This window comes from Ochlerotatus camptorhynchus, unplaced genomic scaffold, assembly GCF_037179485.1.
Source record: "Ochlerotatus camptorhynchus isolate MF236.1 unplaced genomic scaffold, CSIRO-AGI_Acam_v1.1 ptg000457l, whole genome shotgun sequence".
In the NCBI taxonomy this organism is placed as follows: Eukaryota; Metazoa; Arthropoda; class Insecta; order Diptera; family Culicidae; genus Ochlerotatus; species Ochlerotatus camptorhynchus.
In genome coordinates, this window is record NW_027040943.1 from 763,841 (window position 1) to 784,194 (window position 20,354).

The 20,354-nt window shown below is 41.9% G+C and overlaps 1 protein-coding gene across 1 annotated transcript; it reads left to right on the forward strand.

The window, feature by feature from the left end:
• The first annotated feature begins 14,578 nt into the window (after nucleotides 1-14,578).
• On the forward strand, nucleotides 14,579-19,312 carry LOC135712078 (uncharacterized). The gene is made up of 3 exons (XM_065235059.1): nucleotides 14,579-15,817; nucleotides 15,878-16,886; nucleotides 18,984-19,312. Exons 1-3 carry the CDS (start codon nucleotides 14,579-14,581, stop codon nucleotides 19,310-19,312), a joined length of 2,577 nt encoding a protein of 858 aa, XP_065091131.1.
• The last annotated feature ends 1,042 nt before the right edge of the window (nucleotides 19,313-20,354 follow it).

Sequence of the window (20,354 nt, forward strand, 5' to 3'; positions counted from 1 at the left end):
ATCCGGTCAATACTCCGGAACTAGGGCCATTTGAGGAATATTGGTCAATAGTGAATTAAGAAAAAGGACTTAATTGACGTGAAGGATTACAAGCAGACATGGAATTTGGCAGCCGTTTGGCCGTGGGAACAGGGCTAGTGCAAAAGATGATGAGCCGTGTACGAAAAAAAATCGAGCAATGGCGTATGGTAAGAAGGAAGACTGAAAAAATGTTACGTTAATGTATAGCTGTAACATTGAACTCTGTAAAATAAATGGCTTTTTTAAACCCCAACAATATTTTCGTGTCAAGAAAACGCCTTTTACGGTAAGTTTTAATTATTAGGTTAAAATCTTGCTACCGGTGAGTTGCAGGTCTTTGCTGTATTTGACAACATATATTAGAACCAATGAAATTCACAACTTTGTCGAAGAAACCATCCTTATGCGAAGCTCCGTTTAAAATATAGAATCGAGCACCACTTAAGCGCCAGGAATACGAACTAATCAGAAACTACCAAAAGTTAACCCTGTATAAATTGAGCAACTTTGTCCAAGACCATGCATACTCAGGGCGCTAGAGATTTTGGCCACGCCACCAGGTTCGCTGCCCCACTGTGAAACGTCTACTTGGTTCTGATGGCGGTGGTCTTTTGGGGATCATCATATGTCGTCGCTGCCGTCGTGTTGCCTGGGATATGGTGTCCCGTTTGCCTGTGGCATGCAATCCTTCCGTTGCTCAACACGGGAACGCTAGACCGAACACAAAAAAAATCCATGAATAAATAATACTTTGACAATGTTAAGTTCTATTTGCACAGGAGATTAAAATAATTATCGAGGATTTAGAAGTTTTCCATGAGCGGAACCGGGATCTCGTTCCGTTGAGAGTGGCCAATGCGATCTGGGAAGGGAAATGGAAAAGAATGACTTCCTGCCTGCGATGCACTTTCGCGATAGTAGTCCCTCAGCTTAACAGCCAGCGTTTGTGGAGTTTGTGGTGGCACCGGGAGCGGATGCACTTCGCAACCGAACCGTACCGAGCGAGCCACACAGTTGAAGGCAAGCGATAAAATTGCGAAAAATATAAATAAACTTGATCTTCTGGTGGCGTTTCTCCGCCGCACTCGCTGCAACCGGAATGGACCATTCTTCATCAGCCTGCGTTCCGCGCAATTCGTCTTCCCTGGGTAGTAGGGCAAGAGTGTTGTTCGCCGGAAGCTTAGCGCTACTGTCAGCAGAGTTCTGGTCGTGACACGTAATCCTTTTGCGGATTAATTTTCCGGCAGCTCCGGAAATTTAAGCGAGATTAATGGTGGTAATTTTTGGGGATATGGTTGCTGGAGAAAGCACGGCACGCTCTGCGAAGCGATGATCGCTAGGGAATGAGGAGGAGAGCTGACAGATTTGGAATTTTGAGCCTCTTGCGTCTGTTCTTATCTGCATCAGTGCTGGTCAGGAAAGTGGTTTTCACGATTTCATCGTTTAATCACATTTGTGAGATGTGGCTGGCATCCGGTGCAATGGCAGTTATTGTAAATTGAATTCCGTAGTTGTTTTTCTCTTGATTGAATCAATAAGCTAACAGTTATCGCCAAAAGACCAAGTGTCATCACTCAGCTAAAACATATCTTTTACTGAGGTTTGTATCAGCAGCTGAATTACAGTCATAAATTTCATCGAAGTGAATTTGTTTTTCTAAATATCTTCTTCTTCTTCTTCTTCTTCTTCTTCTTCTTCTTTTTCTTCTTCGCATTTCAAGCTTATTTCTTTTCAACTTAGTGTTCAACAACGGCGCCGGTGGTGTAGTGGTAAGCGTGATTACCTCTCACCCCAGCAGGCCTGGGTTCAATCCCAGTCGGCGCCGCCGGGACGTTCTGAGGCATAACATCTCTGATCACGCCTTCCTTCGGATGGGAAGTAAAGCCGTTGGTCCCCGGTTCATGAGTTGATGGGTCGATAGGTAGGGTCCAGGTGCGGGAGCTGCCTTCCTGGCACGTCGGTAGCATTGGTGCTCAGCACGGAAAACAAGATCGACGGAAAAAAAACATACCAAAGGAAAAAAAAACTTAGTGTTCTAGATGCACTTTTACAGTTATAAATAAGAGCTTACGATGTCTGTACCATTTTTGTATTCGTATAATTGTGTGGCAAGTACAATCATACTCTATGCTCACGAAAGTAGAGAAATTTTCCATCCTGAAAAATTCCTTGACCGGATCGGTCATCAAACCCAGCCACCTCCAGTATGGTCTTGCTTTGTAGCTGCGTCTTTTACCGACTGAGCTAAGGAAGGCCCCAAATTCCTACATTTACCTATTTTTTTTCTTTTCGGTAATTGATAATTTATATTTGAAAAAAATAGTGATAATGTACACTACATCCCACTATTGATAAAATGATTTAAGATAAACTTGAACATTTTTAATATTGATGTACCGTAAAACGGAGTAACATTGATAATTTTTTAAAGTATATTCTAAATATTTTTTGCAGCAATAAATATTTTTTAAATTTTATATTTTTAAAATAAGTACTGAGGATCCAAGAGTTTATTCGTTAGTAATTTGTTTAACGGCAATTAAAGCATTTGCACTATTTTTTTAGTTTTGTTACCGAACATTAGTATTTTGACTTGGGGTTACTTTGATAATGCTCAATGAATGTAGAAACAAATGCGTGAAACTCAAACATTTTAGTTCTTTAAATATGAAACTTTGAATGAGTATATAATTAGAAAACTTCGTAAGCAATAAGAATACAACATTGAATTTGTGATGGCTTTATCGGAAATTAATTTCATAAGTGATGGTTTGAGTGCTTTTTCAAACAGGCGAAAAATACGAAAATTGTTTTTTAATATGTTTGTTAAATATGTAACACATACTATATAAAAACTATATACGATTTCAACGGAAATATGGAACCAATATTTCTTATATAGAAAAAGCGCAGCGAGTAAATTCAATCATTATATTATACTATCAAAGTTACCCGCATTATCAAAGATACCCCGTTTTACGGTACTGCAAAACTTATATTTGTTTCGTCGCACCGGGAGAGTTTAGAATTGGTGCGATTTTGGGGTCCGTCTTCGCATCACCCAGACACGCACTATTGCTTACGTTGCTTCGAGTTTTGATACCCTTGAGTGATGGTAGCTTCGCTTTTAGTGGTGTGGCGGGTTTTGTATCTAAATATGTAAAAACCATTACAGCAGATATTGATAACTCCCGTTGATTAGCCTCGCATCGTTATTCTTTTTTGAAGGTGGTATGTTCGAATAAATTTTAATCTTTCACAAAAACTTGTGAAACGCAACACCGGACGTTGTTGTTTTATCCAATCAGATCAGTATACGTTAGAATTGATTTTAGTTCTAAATTTATCTCTCACAACCACGAAGTGGATAACGATATGAGCCAGGGTCATTATGGTTAGATCTGTGCGAGGGATCAAATCGTGAAGCCTAATTTCCTAGTCAAAGAATATACCCAAGTGTGCTAAATCGTTTATACCGAATGTGCTATAGTATCTATGCATAGACGTGATAAAACGCGTGATAGCTAACATTGTTTTATAAACCCAGATATCCGGACTGAAAACTAGCTGTGTAGCTCAGTGTCACTAAGAAGTTAAAAAGTGAAGCCCAAAGGCTAATGAAAAGAACTTTTAGGTGAAGTTTTGACGTAGGATTATGTTTTCCGGCATATTGGCGGTGTAATTTCAAAAACCGCTGGACCACTTGTAGCTCTGCCAATAGCGGATAGATTTTAATTCTAAACAAGCCAATCGTTTGGAAGTTTTCCTACAAATCTGCTAAACTTAACATTTTATCAATTTTCAATAGGAAACTAGTTATTGAAAATTACACAAATTTCCAACTGTTGTGATCAAAATTATCAAGATTGCCTGCAAAAATAGTTTTTCCTAACCAGCGTTGGCAAAATCAGAAATCAATTGATATTTTTCCGCTCTCATGCGCTCGCAATATCACGCGTGATATTGGAACAAAATATCATGCTTGATATTGATTTTACAAGCTCCTTTGATATTGCGAGACTATTCACAATATGCAAAAATCAAGCTGAGAGTTGACTCGACACAAAAATGATTCCATTGCACATCGTTTTTTTTTAGAAAGAGAAAGCATAGTTTGCTATTTCTTTTTAATCTTCACCGATGGCAGACGCGAATGGACTGCTGCAAGCCATCATGGAAGTTTCGGTTGCATTCGAGTGTAAAGCAAAAATCCTTAAACTCAATCTCACCACAGTTTGGTGAGATTTCCAGTTGGTGAGTTTTGTTAGCTTGATATTCTGAGCTGCGATATCACAGCGTGCAAAATCAACCGTAGTTGTTTGCTTGTTGATTTTTGTCTACGAAAATCAAGCGTGATCTTGGGCGTTGGTGAGTTATTCATTCGTCTCTTCCACGTTTCGTCATTCTTCTGCACTCCACCGTAGATGGTAGCAGCACCTTCCGTTCGTCTTGTAGATAGTCAGCGACAAAATTTATTCGACCGGAGCGTCACGATTCCCTGCCATAATGCGTCTTTGAATTTATATGCTGGTATCATTTTCGGTGGTCACCAGTGAACCCAAATACACGAACTCGTCAACCAGCTCGATTTCGTCACCGTCAATCTGAACTCGGGGAGGGAGGCTAATACTGTCTTCCCTAGAACCTCTTCCTCTCATGTATTTCGTCTTCGATGCGTTGATGGCAAGTCCAATCCGCCTAGCTTCAGCCTTCAGTCTTATGTACGTTTTCGCCATCATCTAAAAGTTCCGTACCATGATGTCGATGTCATCGGTGGTCCCTGAAGATCGTGCCACTCGTGTCTATCCCAGTTCTTCTGATCACACCTTCTAACGTGATGTTAAATAGCAGACACGAAAGTCCATCACCTTGCCGTAACCCCCTTCGAGATTCAAAGGGACTCGAGAGTGTCCCCGATACTCGAACAACGCACATCACTCGATCCATCGTCGCCTTGACCAATCGCGTCAGTTTATCCGGAAATTTGTATTCGTGCATAATCTGCCATACATGTATGTATGTTAGTTCGTATGAGTGCTACTCACTCAATTTTTGCAGGGATGGCTGAACCAATGGAACAAGTTCCAAAAGATGTGTCTCATGTGACACCTCAAATCACATTTGAATTTTACTTTAAGATCAATAGTGGACATATCAAGACCCAATGATCACAATGGCCTCTTCCAGATGAACCAGGTACCTCCGGAAAGTGGACAGATTCTGACATTCGACATCGTGAGATACCTCAAATTGCATGGAACTCAACATAATGATTAGTGCAAGTGTTTATTTTGATTTTCCTTAACTTAAAGGTTACCTGATCCTATGAAAAAGTTCGTTATGGGGTTTCCTCTCGGGTTCCCTTTGATTTTTCTCGATTTTCTCCACATTTTTACGACTCTTATTCAGGTACAAAACAGCGAAAATGGCTGCATCGTTCAGCACTAAAACTGCATCCGGGGGTGGGTGTTCTCGAATAACAAGATGGAATAGATTGGAAACACTATACGATACTATACTATACTACACCATACTATACTACACTATACTATACTACACTATACTATACTACACTATACTATACTACACTATACTATACTACACTTTACTATACTACACTATACTATACTACACTATACTATACTACACTATACTATACTACACTATACTATACTACACTATACTATACTACACTATACTATACTACACTATACTATACTACACTATACTATACTACACTATACTATACTATTAGAGTGATGCAAAATTTGAAATTTTCGCTCCACAATACTTAAACGATTCCAAATCGGATCCTGACTAACCTCTCAAAATTTGAACCCATTTGGTGAGAAACTGAGATGGCACAAACCATTTGAAGTTTGTGTGGGAATCAGTGCTGTAAATTTCCATATCATTCGATTGAAGATGAACCACTACAACCATTCAATCAATTCTGTGTAAACGAATTCTCACATGACCATAATTTGAAGAGCCCCTTTGTCATTCGAAGCTCATTGTCACTGCCAATTGAGTCACTCAGTATCATTTGATATACGACAGTGGAGTATGGAAGAAATCCAGGAAAATGGTCCCGAACAGACAAGTCGAACCGATGTCGGATCAATGTAAGGCTAACTTAAGGTCGATGTCGACCCAATGTCGTGTTAATGTCGGGTCAATTTTGGGTTTATGTCAGGTCAATGTCGGGTCAACATCGGGTTGGGGTTTGATAGAAGTCAGGTTGGTGTCGGGTTGGCTTAGCTTTTTCGCCGGAATGTCGACCAGAGCTCCGTTTGTGTGTAGGTTACACTCAATCGAATGATGTATAGCGTTTCTCAAATGAGAATGATCCATGCCTTCGTCAAATGACTAAGCAACTGATATCACCCGTTCGGAGGAGGTCCCCTTTGATAGCGAATAGCTACTTTTCTCATTTTCATCAAAAATGTTCAAATGATTTTGAGAATTTACAGCAGTAACGGCGCCGGTGGTGTAGTGGTAAGCGTGATTACCTCTCACCCCAACAGGCCTGGGTTCAATCCCAGTCGGCGCCGCCGGGATGTTCTGAGGCATAACATCTCTGATCACGCCTTCCTTCGGATGGGAAGTAAAGCCGTTGGTCCCCGGTTCATGAGTTGATGGGTCGATAGGTAGGGTCCAGGTGTGGGAGCTGCCTTCCTGGCACGTCGGTAGCATTGGTGCTCAGCACGGAAAACAAGATCGACGGAAAAAAAACAAACCAAAGGAGAATTTACAGCACTGATGGGAATTACTATGGTAAAACAAAGATTTTTGTTCATGTCTATCTAATAATTAACCATATCAGTCTGCTTTGAAAGTTTTGAACTGTACTTATAGGAAATTATCCCAGCTACAACTTTGCTGAAGGCCACTTTTTAATTAAATGCAAGGATCGAAAGTTATCAATGGTTCAATGCGCTGATGTTTGAATTGATCATGCTCAATCAACTGCTCAGCAGGCAACATTGGTGTTTCTGGGGCGTTGAATAAGACACACAAATCATGGCTACTATGTCACACTGTAAAATACAGTGTTGCCTAAAGAGCAGCTGCTTGATCATGTCATAAGTTTACCAATCTCTTAAATAATTAATAACTTTTTCCTGTCTCGTTTTACATAGACAAAATCTTGAACAAAGTTGTAGCTGAGAAAATTTTCTATAAGAATAGCTATCGAACTGTTTCGCAGCTTTATATGGAAAAAGACTAGAAGGCAATGAACAAAAAGTTGAGATTTCTTATAGTAATTTACATGTAAACTTCAAATGGCTTGTGCGAAGTCTGTTTCTAACCAAATGAGTTGTAACTTTGACAGGCTAATCAGGACCCGATTTGAAACCATTTAAGCACTGTGGAGCGAAAAAGTCAAATTTTGCATCAGTCTACTACACTATACTATACTACACTATACTATACTACACTAAACTATAGACTGTCAATCTATAGACCGGACAACGTGAGTTGACGTATCCAAACAAACCGTCAAATCGTATGGAAAATGCTCGTTTTGGATACAACATGGCAGCATAGGTCTATAACTATGGCCGTCTATAACAGTGACAGCTCGTTCGTCTGATGGATTTGCAAACCCGCGAATTTCTAATGCGTGTTGCAAAATGCATCGCATGTATAATTTTATAAAATATATAAAACAGTGAAATCAAATAAATTTTAAAATTTAACATTTATTACAAAAGTCTTTAAATATCTGTGAAAAAAAACTTAAAAGTCTGTAAATGTCTATAACGAAAAAAAAAATGTATATGAAAAATTAAAAGCCTGTAAATCTGGCATCTCCGCCTTGTAGACGACGCTCAGCAGTGTGATCGCGCGGTAGTTGCAGCAATCCAACTTATAACCCTTTTTGTATATTGGGCATACGACACCTTCCATCCACTCTTCCGGTAATATCTAAAAAATAAGATACGGTTCATATCAGTCACTTGATCATCAATAGTGATAGGTCTAGTCCATCTGAACAACTTTACCCTAGACGGAAACCTTCTATCTAGTCCATATGCTAAGTTAGGGCAAATAATTCAAAATGAATGTCACACTTGCGCTGCCTGGTGAGTGAATTCTTAACTAAACTATTTTTCATAAGATAGGTACTGTCCATATCAACAACTTTGCTGAGGACGGGAACCATCCATATGAGCTGGATCTATAGATAACGTTACATAATGTGTATATAAGATGGCGGAACTTGATCATTGAAGACCTTGTATTCTTGAATATCTTTGCAGATGGAAGCAACATTCTATTTGGTTGGGATCTGGTGATATAACCATCTCTGGCCCCTCCCTTAGATCAACTTTGATTAGTTAAACTGAGGGCACATAAAATTTACTTCATAAAGAATTTGAAGTTTTCAAAATCCGTTGAACTTTTGCTGAGATATGACAATTTGATTTTTTTTGGCACATACGAAGAGTTAAACTTGTTAAAACATCAATACGATAGTGAGATCAATGCTCGAATACCAAAAAAAAAAAAAAAAACGACCAGGAATTCATCCACTTCATACGCAATACTTAGCTCAATTTGCGCTTTCCACACATTTTTCCTTCCCCTAATACTAAAAGCCGCGAAATAGTTATGTTTAATTTATAATCATGATCGCACATAACCTACGGTTTCGAATTATATGGGTTAGTTACGCTACTTGAAAACTTTAAAATAGCTTTGTTTTCCATAGACAATTATTAATATGCTGTGTTCTGATTGATATAGAAAAATTTTAGCAAAATTGCTCTTTTTGTCTTATTTTACAGAAAAAAAAAAAATTAAAAAATATCATCTCGAAAAAAAAAATCTGCGAATTGGGGTAACCATTGTCTTGAGTGACAATTGACATTTCCCTAAGTACTGATTTTAGGTGTTACATTTGTTTAGCGAATGCTCTTTAATGTCTGCGAAGTTACCATTTTTCCCTGACAGTGGAAAAAACGATCTGTCGAATGTCATTAAAAGCTGTTTCCAAAACAAACTTTATATCATCACTTATGATGCAGCTGCGAGTAGTCGCAGCTCAAATTCAACATATTATCCAGCCCAACTTCCACCGTCAAACATACACATTGATACATCCAAGCGACTTCATTATCACCGTCACGTATCATCGCGGGCACTTAGGCATTCCATTTGGGTTCATGCCATAATTTGAAAGAAAGAAAAACGTAAAATATCTTCTTTTTTCACTCGACGAAACTCGTTCCAAAAGGCTGCGCCGCTCGTTGAACTTTGCCGACTCCGATTCAAGTGAATGCTGGTCGTATCATTCCGTTCAATGTATACTTAGGTACCTAGTTGGGTTGGTCCTGGCGCTGCTGGCTGTTATCCTTCCTCCTCACCCAGCGGACCAAGCAAGCGGAGCACAATAAATGCAACCCGGGTACGTGTGTGACACAGTGACTCACTCAATGGGGCTGGTAGCTAGATATGTATGACAGTATGTCACGGAGCACGTACTTAAAAACGATGATGACACACATATGCAGTGTGTGTTGGGTGTGCATTGCGCGCCATTCCGCGGAACGTGCGACGTGTCTGATGGCTTTTATTTTTTTGTTTTAGTGTCCACGCCCGCGGTACAACTAACCTAACCTCTACGTAGGAAGTCGCTTGTTGAAGCGCCAGTCGAACGAACCGTACGGTCGTGCAGGATCGTCTGTTTATCTACACATTTACACCGTGCTGAACTTGAAAAGAATGGAAAAACGGATTCGCTACTACGGATGGGTTGATTTAGAGGTTTAACGTGGGATAAAAAATCTGGCACAATGTGTGGGACATCAACCGGAATTAGGATATCTAATGTGCGATTCGACAACTGCAGAAGTTCACTCTGGAAGCAAGTTGAATTGTCAAGAACGTTTGGTGTGCTGGTAGAATACGTTTGCATCCTTGTCATTTGGAATAAACCTTGTCATTTGGAATAACTAATATTGGAGATACACTCGAACTGATAGTTCCAGCCTAAAATAGCGCAACATTTTCTGGATATGGGAAATCCTGCTTCAATAGCTGTGTTGTTCAGCAATCGAAAACCGAACCTATTTTCTCTGTCACCTGAAAACGTGTCAATGAATAGTTTTCAGCTTTGGTTTCCCGTTCGCCACATATGGTGCACTCGTCGTCAGTTGTACACATAGTCGTGGTTTTTCTCAGAAGCTCCTGTAGTAGGACCTAAGCCGGTGAGTAGTAAGTTTTTTTTTAGGTTATGTCAACACCTAGGTGATGACGGCAATGCGACTGCGGTACCCTGGACATATGAACGGTGTCTCTGTGGGTGTAAACTAGTGAAAGTAAACATGAAAGTGTTCCGGATCGTGGATCACAGGAGTTTTGCTAGTGGTGCTATTGTCGTCTAGGTTTTCGTGACTGAAACACGGACAGGACCGTGCCGCCATCCAGACGGCGGGTGTATTCAGCCGGTAGACATGAAACGGATGAAATGTGGACAAATCTAAATGGCACGTGTTCTGTTTTGTGAGAGGAAAATCGATCATGGTGGCACTGACAGTAAATATGCAGTGTGATAAATCCATAAATGTGAAAACGTGCCATGAACATTCAACTTTGGAAAACTGTGAATTCCTTGTATGCTGATTAGTTTAAACAGATTGTTGGATGTTTTAGTATTAAGCAATAATTGAATTATTTAAAATTGAATTTACAACACTGGTTGATACAGAACTGTTATACATTCACCACATATAGAAGACACTCACTAAATACTTACACTATTAGTACCTAAATGAACACTCAATACGAATAGAACACGAAGAGACAGTACATGAATTCCTAGGTATGATAGACAGATAACGAAACAGTGAAGTTAGTTAGCCCACGATGGAAAATGAACAGGTGGGCAGGAACTCACAGTCTCCCAGTGTTGGTGAGTTCTTTGCCGTTAATGTTCACGAAAAGTTCACTATTTTGCTATACAGAAATTCAAAACAAAAATTTTATCTGCGGATTTGAACAGTTTTTGACCTGTTTCATACTACCGGAAGGTGTATGCTGGTCACAAATGCCGTGCCAAACTTATTTCCTACTCAATTAATCAATCTTTGATGTGAAATTCGCTAATAAACACGAGGCGCATTTCGTATAGCAAACATGCCATAACAAAATGGGCATGGTTCATTTAAGTAAACAAACTAACACTTCTTCCGACTGTTACACCTATGTATTAGCCGTCTCGTAGTTAGCCAACCGATAGCGAACGAATAAAGGCAAAAAATATATATATGCGCGCGCTTTACAAACCCGTACAAATAAAGTGTATTAAACTTTGGTCCTGAAATAAAGTGTTTGGAAGTGGAATTGGTTCAGTTCTATTGCAATTGTGGAAGGAAAGGAAACAAGAGGAGCAAAAGGATACCTAGGATATTCGGAAAAAGATCGGAATTGGAAGGACAAATAGTACGATTCTGGAAAAACACAGGTGGCTTACAAGGTGCATATTTGGAGCACGGAAAGGCAAACGGAGTATTCAGCTCAACCAACGAACCTAAATCCCCCAACATTGGTGCCGTGACCAGGATCAACGGTTGAGTAGGGAAGCGTCGGTGCTGAGGACAATTGGATCATTGTCGTATTGTTACGAGGACTTGGATGGCGCCAAGGCCATGTTTGCTGGCAGTTTGAGGAGACAATTGCGGTGAAATATTTCAACGGCAAGTTAATCAGCTCCCTTTACTTATACCACCCAACGGATCATTTTACACAATATTGTGGGGCTAACTGCAACTTTTGTGGTCGTGCGATTGGCGATATACAACGCGACGTAGCAACACTTCGACAATTGAATGCTACATTCTACACTGGAGTCAGGACGATTAGTGAATGACAAACATCGATTAGTCTTTGAAACTAAGCGCACTGTGGGGTATTCAAACAGTCGGGACATTGAACGTCGATACGTGTGGATTAATCGAAGAACAACATCAAACTGATCTACGAATCGAAAGTTTGTTTTGATTTGGTCTGATCAACACCCAGAGCACAGTCAGATTGGTTCATCTGAGCATCGGTTGGATTCGGCTGGACTCGGTCGAGACGGCTAATACATAGGTGTAACAGTCGGAAGAAGTGTTAGTTTGTTTACTTAAATGAACCATGCCCATTTTGTTATGGCATGTTTGCTATACGAAATGCGCCTCGTGTTTATTAGCGAATTTCACATCAAAGATTGATTAATTGAGTAGGAAATAAGTTTGGCACGGCATTTGTGACCAGCATACACCTTCCGGTAGTATGAAACAGGTCAAAAACTGTTCAAATCCGCAGATAAAATTTTTGTTTTGAATTTCTGTATAGCAAAATAGTGAACTTTTCGTGAACATTAACGGCAAAGAACTCACCAACACTGGGAGACTGTGAGTTCCTGCCCACCTGTTCATTTTCCATCGTGGATCCGGATAACGGTTACCGAGCAAGGTATATACATTCGTATTGGGTATTGCTGGTTCCTGCTATATAGGGTAAATGTTGGCTTCGGCACCCATTGACTGTTTTCGGCAACCAAAATTTAAACGTTAATTTCACTATGTTTTCCCATCAACGCACTTCCCTGATTGTTTCCAAACGATTGTTTAGCCTTTCAGCTTCAATCTGATTATATTTGAACGATCGAGCAATCCAGTAATGCTACATTTAACTTCAAATAAAGCATACGCACTACAAAATGGGGTTGATTTCGAGTTGCCGATAATAGAACAGCTGGTTAACACGCAGTTCTAATGGGAAGGTTGCCGAAGAAAAAGAGGCTGCCGACAATAGTCACACTCACCTGAGAAGTTTGGAGCGTTGTAAAAACGCTTTCAAAACGTTTTGAAAAATTCTGTCGATTGGAATGGATAGAGAAGCAAGCAGTAGATGAATGTAAACAAACAGACACATCATATATGTGCGTGACGCTGAGAAAATGCTAGTAGAAGTGCAGACGCTGCTTAGATTGACGAGAATACGTAAATTCCCCTATATTATACAAGGCCTATTGTTGACAGGCCTCAGGTGAGTGCCTGTCCAAGCTTACCCTTTTTGTTTGTTGTGCTACTTGGATCTCTTTCACCAATTTCATATACCTGCGGAACGGAGACATCTCTACATGATATATTCGTTGGAGTGTTTACAACGAGATTAGTTACGAAAGGGATCATATGACGTCGGGCGGTGAAGACCAGAGCTGGTGAGGACCCATACACGGCAGATACGATCAAACCGTTGGCAAGGAAGGTTGACTTGGGCGATTGGCGGAAAGCGATTTTTGCTGGATCGAGGAGTACGTTGAGTACTTCACATGCATATGCTTAAACGGTTTTGGGAAGCGTGAGGCGAGAATATAAATTAAAATCAAGGCCTATTGTTGACAGGCTACAGCGATCATCCTTTGCAAATTTTGCAACGGTTATCATTGGAAAGTAACGAAGCAAAGGACCGTATATGGTTGCGGAGGGCTGATAGCTGGCGCATTTGAAATTTATACAAGGCCTGAATTCGACAGGTCTCAGGTGAGTGACTGTCCATTGACTTTATAGTCCTATCAGCGGTACTTCCTGGGTCTGTTTTTGTCTATCTTTTCCGGACCTTTGCTTGTGGAACGTTACTTATCTGATAGTGTGGGTATGGCTACAAAACTTAAGGAAAAGCTTAAGAAGCGCGAGCGCATTTTTGCTGCTTTGGATCGGCATAAGCAATTTTTGGATGCATATGATCCGGAAAGTAAACAAGGGCATGTTCAATCCAGGTTGGATAAGTTAGAGGCATCTTGGGAGGATTTTAACGATTTGCAGGACGAAATATCTGAGCTAGATGCGAAAGGCGAAGTAGAGGCGGAGACTAGCAAAGCACACGATGGAAAATGAACAGGTGGGCAGGAACTCACAGTCTCCCAGTGTTGGTGAGTTCTTTGCCGTTAATGTTCACGAAAAGTTCACTATTTTGCTATACAGAAATTCAAAACAAAAATTTTATCTGCGGATTTGAACAGTTTTTGACCTGTTTCATACTACCGGAAGGTGTATGCTGGTCACAAATGCCGTGCCAAACTTATTTCCTACTCAATTAATCAATCTTTGATGTGAAATTCGCTAATAAACACGAGGCGCATTTCGTATAGCAAACATGCCATAACAAAATGGGCATGGTTCATTTAAGTAAACAAACTAACACTTCTTCCGACTGTTACACCTATGTATTAGCCGTCTCGAGCAAAGCATACGTCGACTTCGAAGAGCAATATTATGCGATTCGGGCTGCTTTTTTGAGTAAATTAGAACCTACTACACCAGCAGCAAATTTGGATAATACTCTTGGTCGGAATAATGCTTCATTGGGTGTGCACACAGGGGTTCGGCTTCCACAAATTTCATTACCAGAGTTTGACGGGGATTACAAGGGCTGGCTATCTTTCAAATCTACGTTCGTGTCGCTGATTCACGACTCAAATGAACTCAGCGACGTGCAAAAATTTCATTATTTGAAGTCTGCACTGAGAGGGGAAGCAGCTAAACTGATCGAGTCTCTAATGATCACAAACGGAAACTACATAATAGCATGGGACACCATCACCAAGCGGTACTCGAATGAATATTTGCTGAAGAAGCGCCATCTTCAGGCATTGATGGAATTCCCAAGGATCGAGAAGGAGTCGGCTGGGCGAATACATGGACTGGTGGACGAGTTCGATCAACGGCTGAAGATTTTGAAGCAGCTGGGCGAAAAGACGGAGCACTGGGGATCGATGATCATCCATTGGATGTGTTCAAAGCTGGATGCGCATACTCTGCAGCTATGGGAGGATCACGCTGCATCGTTACGGGAACCTACGTTCGCGGTATTGGTGGACTTTCTGGAGAAAAGAACGAGGGTTTTGGAAGCTGTGTTATCCAACACCATCAATCACGGCTCTGCTCATCCCAAGGCGGCGGCTAAACGAGAGCGCGTGACTGTACAAACGTCTACGGAGGGCGGAAAAAGTGATCCAACCTGCCAATGTTGTGGTGAATTGCATTATTTGGTACGGTGCGCAAAATTCCAGGGTTTTGGACTAAAAGAAAAGTTGGACTTTGTCAACGGAAAACGGCTATGCAGCAACTGCTTCAAAACGGGTCACTGGGTTCGTGACTGCTCGTCAAGGTTTAGCTGCAAGACATGTGGGAAGAAGCACAACACTTTGATACATCCGGGGTTTCAACCTGGTAATGGAGGAGGCAGCAATGGCAAAAGCGACGCAGCTAGGCCTCACGTTGCAGCAGAAACAGCGGAAGAAGAACAAATCGAAGCAGCCGAAGGAGTCGCAGTCGGATCATATAGCGTTGGAACGAAAAAGGAAATTTTGAGTTCCAAGGTGTTCCTTTCAACAGTGGTCGTGGCGATACGGGATCAAAATGGTGGTACACAGCTGACCCGAGCGTTGCTGGATAATGGATCGCAGGTCAATGTGATGAGCGAACGACTTTGCCAAATGCTGAAGCTTAAACGTCGAGCAATATGCGTTCCCATAACAGGAGTTGGACAATCGGAATCGACGGCAAGACATGCAGTGAATACAACGGTTAAGTCCAGAGTCACCGAGTTCTCTATTGAATTGGATTTCCTGGTTTTGCAGCGAGTGACATCTGAACTTCCTTTGGTTACGAGTCCTATCAAGCATTGGAATATTCCTCATGACCTGCAGATGGCGGATCCACAATTCAACAAAAGCGGCCGCATTGATTTGCTACTAGGAGCGGAACATTTCTTCAGTTTCCTGCGCGATAGAGAGGTGAAAAGAATGGTGTTGGGTCCAAAGCTGCCAATACTCGTGGATTCGGTATTCGGGTAGATTGTATCCGGACGTGATGAAAGTCTACAGCAGAAACAGTCAGTTCGATGTTGCACGGCAGTCACCCCAATCGAGAGAATCGAAGATCTATTGGAGAAGTTCTGGAGAGTAGAAAGCTGCGACGATCGACCTGCATGGTCAAAGGAGGAACAAGACTGCGAGGAGCATTTCAAGAGTACGCATTCCAGAGCAGCAGATGGCCGGTATATCGTGCAGCTGCCGAAACAAAATAGCTGGGACCGGATGTTGGGAGAATCACGAGCAACGGCGTTGGACAGGTACAAGAAATTGGAGAATCGGTTGGAACGGCACCCGGATATGAAGGAACCATACCACGCTTTCATGAAGGAGTACGTGGACATGCGGCACATGCGAAGGCTAACGACAACGGAACTGCAGGCAGAGGCCAACGGAGTAGGTCAACGGAAGGTGTTTTATTTGCCGCACCACGCGGTGATAAAAGAATCAAGCACAACTACAAAAGTGCGCGTCGTATTTGACGCATCGGCACGTACAGACAGCGGATACTCCCTCAACGATGTTCTTCTGAAGGGACCTGTAATTCAGGATAATCTGCTAAATCTCCTGATACGCTTCCGCAAGCATGAAGTGGCGCTTGTGGGAGATGTGGAAAAAATGTATCGGCAGGTACTTCAGGACGCTAATGACACTCTTCGTCTACGGATATTTTTTCGCTTCACGAAGGATGATCCCATAGATGTTTACGAGTTGCTGACCGTAACGTATGGGCTTACACCGTCATCTTTTCTGGCAACCCGGGCACTACAACAGCTGGCTGAAGATGAAGGAGTTGAAGGTACTAAAGCTCGCCTAGCGCTACAAAAGGATTTTTACGTCGACGACTATATTGGAGGATCCGCAAATGTCGTCGAAACCATCGAGCTTAGAAAAAAATTGACATCGTTGATGGCCAAAGGAGGATTTCCAATCCGGAAATGGTGCTCGAATCAGCCTGAAGTCCTATCCGGTATTCCTGAGGACCAGTTGGGTACTGATCTTACAATAACCTTTGAGTTGAATCCCGATGAAAAGGTTAAAACGCTAGGGATTACTTGGGAACCGAAAGCGGACCAGCTTAGGTTCTTATATAATGTTGGAGAGGAAGAAGGAGAATGGACCAGAAGGCGCATATTATCTGCAATAGCCAAACTATTCGATCCCCTAGGATTGATATCTCCCTTAGTGGTGACTGCAAAAATAATTATGCAAGAGCTGGTGCTACTGCAAACAGGATGGGATTCCCCAGTACCACCACAACTACAGCAAAAGTGGACGGATTTCCATCGCCGACTGTTCAAATTAGCAGAATTCAGCATACCCAGGTTCTCCTTCATCCCAGACTACGTCGACGTACAGCTCCACTGTTTCGCTGACGCCTCCGATCTTGCGTACGGAGCCTGCTTATATGTGCGTTCCATGGATCAACAGGGCAACGTACGCATTGAGCTTTTGTCCTCGAAATCTCGGGTCGCTCCCTTAAAACGATTCACGATCCCGAGATTAGAACTATGCGCAGCTAGAGAAGCTGCGCATCTATATCAGACAGTTATTGGGGCCCTCGCACTAGATAGAGTGCAGGCATTTTTCTGGTCGGACTCAACTGTTGTTCTGCATTGGTTGAAAGCTCCGCCAAATTCGTGGAAAACCTTCATAGCAAACCGTGTTTCGACTATACAAACAACCACCTATGGACACCCATGGCTACATGTATCCGGTAAGGAGAATCCCGCAGATCTGGTTTCACGTGGAATGACCATTGAGGATTTCTTGGAAAGTGATCGTTGGAAGCACGGACCGTCATGGTTGAAGCTGGCGCCGAAAGAATGGCTGACGGAATGTCCTGGATCCGTACCTGAAGAAGTAGATCTGGAACCCCGAGTCGTCGTTCAAGCAACCACTGCCTCGAAAGAGCCCAACATCTTCTTCACTCTTCGATCTTCATTTCTTCCGTTAGTCAGAATAGTCGCATTATGCTTACGGTTTGCTGCCAACTGTCGAAAATCCACCCAAAGAAACACTTCGTTATTTTTGAGTGTCCATGAGATAAACTCTGCAAAAATGGCCCTCGTGCGGCTGGTTCAAGAAGAATGTTTCTTGGAAGAAATCAACTCCTTGAAAAGGCGCTATCAAGTTCCACATAAATCACCGTTAAAGCTTTTATGCCCTTTCCTAGACAAGGGTGGCATTATCAGAGTTGGCGGACGACTACGACACTCGCTGGAGAACTATGCGACAATTCATCCAGCGGTATTACTAAAATCACATGTCTTCACTCGCCTACTCATCAAATACTATCATCTTCAAACACACCACGGAGGACAGCAAGCTACGCTCGCTGCTACAAGGCAGGAATTCTGGCCAATTCATGGCAAAAGAGTCGTCAGTTCTGTACTTCGAATGTGCCATCGGTGCTTCCGGTCGAGCCCCACATCGATTGAACAACCGATGGGACAGCTTCCATCTACGCGAGTACGCCCAGCTCGGCCGTTTCTCATAACTGGCGTGGACTTTTGTGGACCCTTCTATTTAAAGCCCCCTCACCGTCGAGCAGCCCCACCGAAATGTTACATTGCAGTTTTCATATGCTTTACGACCAAAGCGATAGACCTGGAACTAGTCATGGACCTGTCAACTGCTGGATTCTTATCTGCACTTCACCGATTCATTGGACACCATGGACTTCCATCGCAGATCCATTCAGATAATGCTACAAATTTCCAAGGCTCTAAACACGAATTGTACGAACTGTACAAGAGCCTCAACAGCAAAGCTGCCCAAGAAGCTATTGGATCTGAAATGTCACAGCAAGGAATATCCTGGCATTTAATTCCACCCCGTGCCCCCAATTTCGGTGGATTGTGGGAGGCAGCAGTACGCTCCGCCAAAAGTTGCCTGAAAAAGGAAGTCGGTACGAACCAATTGAGTCATGAAAACTTCTGCACCCTGCTCGTACAAATATCGGCCGCCCTTAACTCTAGACCTCTAGCCCCATTATCAGACGACCCTAGAGACCTCGATGCCCTAACACCAGCCCATTTTTTGATCGGGACTTCTATGAAAGCCCTCCCCGATCCCGATCTTACAGCCATACCCACTAACCGCTTAGCCCACTATCAGCAACGGCAGCAGATGTTCCAACGATACTGGCAGCGTTGGAGTCAAGAGTACATCACTGGACTTCAGGAAGCAAGTAAGAACCGTCTACCAAGCACCATCCGTGTAGGCAGCATCGTGATTCTTCGGGAGGACAACTTACCACCACTTCAATGGCCCCTAGCGAGGATAACCGAGGTTCACCCTGGCGCAGACGGAGTTATACGAGTGGTGACGATCAAGACGTCTAAAGGGACCTACAGGCGTCCAGCAAACCGCATCTGCCCGTTACCCACCGAGGATTCTGCCGATATTAATTGAATTCATCGAATAGGGATTAAGCAAAATTTTTGAACGTTATCTAACATAAGCAAGGCTTGTTCAGGAATGTTGAAACTTAGTTTCAAGGAGGGCGGAAATGTTGGATGTTTTAGTATTAAGCAATAATTGAATTATTTAAAATTGAATTTACAACACTGGTTGATACAGAACTGTTATACATTCACCACATATAGAAGACACTCACTAAATACTTACACTATTAGTACCTAAATGAACACTCAATACGAATAGAACACGAAGAGATAGTACATGAATTCCTAGGTATGATAGACAGATAACGAAACAGTGAAGTTAGTTAGCCAACCGATAGCGAACGAATAAAGGCAAAAAATATATATATGCGCGCGCTTTACAAACCCGTACAAATAAAGTGTATTAAACTTTGGTTCTGAAATAAAGTGTTTGGAAGTGGAATTGGTTCAGTTCTATTGCAATTGTGGAAGGAAAGGAAACAAGAGGAGCAAAAGGATACCTAGGATATTCGGAAAAAGATCGGAATTGGAAGGACAAATAGTACGATTCTGGAAAAACACACAACGTAGGATCTAAGGTACCTGAGGTGGCTTACAAGGTGTATATTTGGAGCACGGAAAGGCAAACGGAGTATTCAGCTCAACCAAAGAACCTAAATCCCCCAACACAGATGAAACGCAATCCTTGTACATCGCAGAGTTTATAGTAGTCTGTTCCAAAATGCATGCTCTTTATGAAGTTTTTTTTGAAGATAAAGGCAGTCGTCTCGTATTTGAAGCTGTTCTGAATCCAAACACAGATAGTAAGCTTTAAATTTTAATTCAGCTTTGTTTGCATTGTTGTAAGCTTGGCACTGGCCAAAATTGTGCTTTCAGAATTTTCCTTGAAATGATCTCAATTCATTTCCATCTGCTGGATTAATTAGGCCCCATTCCTTACCGCAGTCATATTGTTTAATACAGAACGAGTGGAATCTTTCTAGAATCTAGATCTTGTCAGCAATTTTCCCCAACAGAAAACTTATCTTGTTTCAAGGCGTTACATTCTT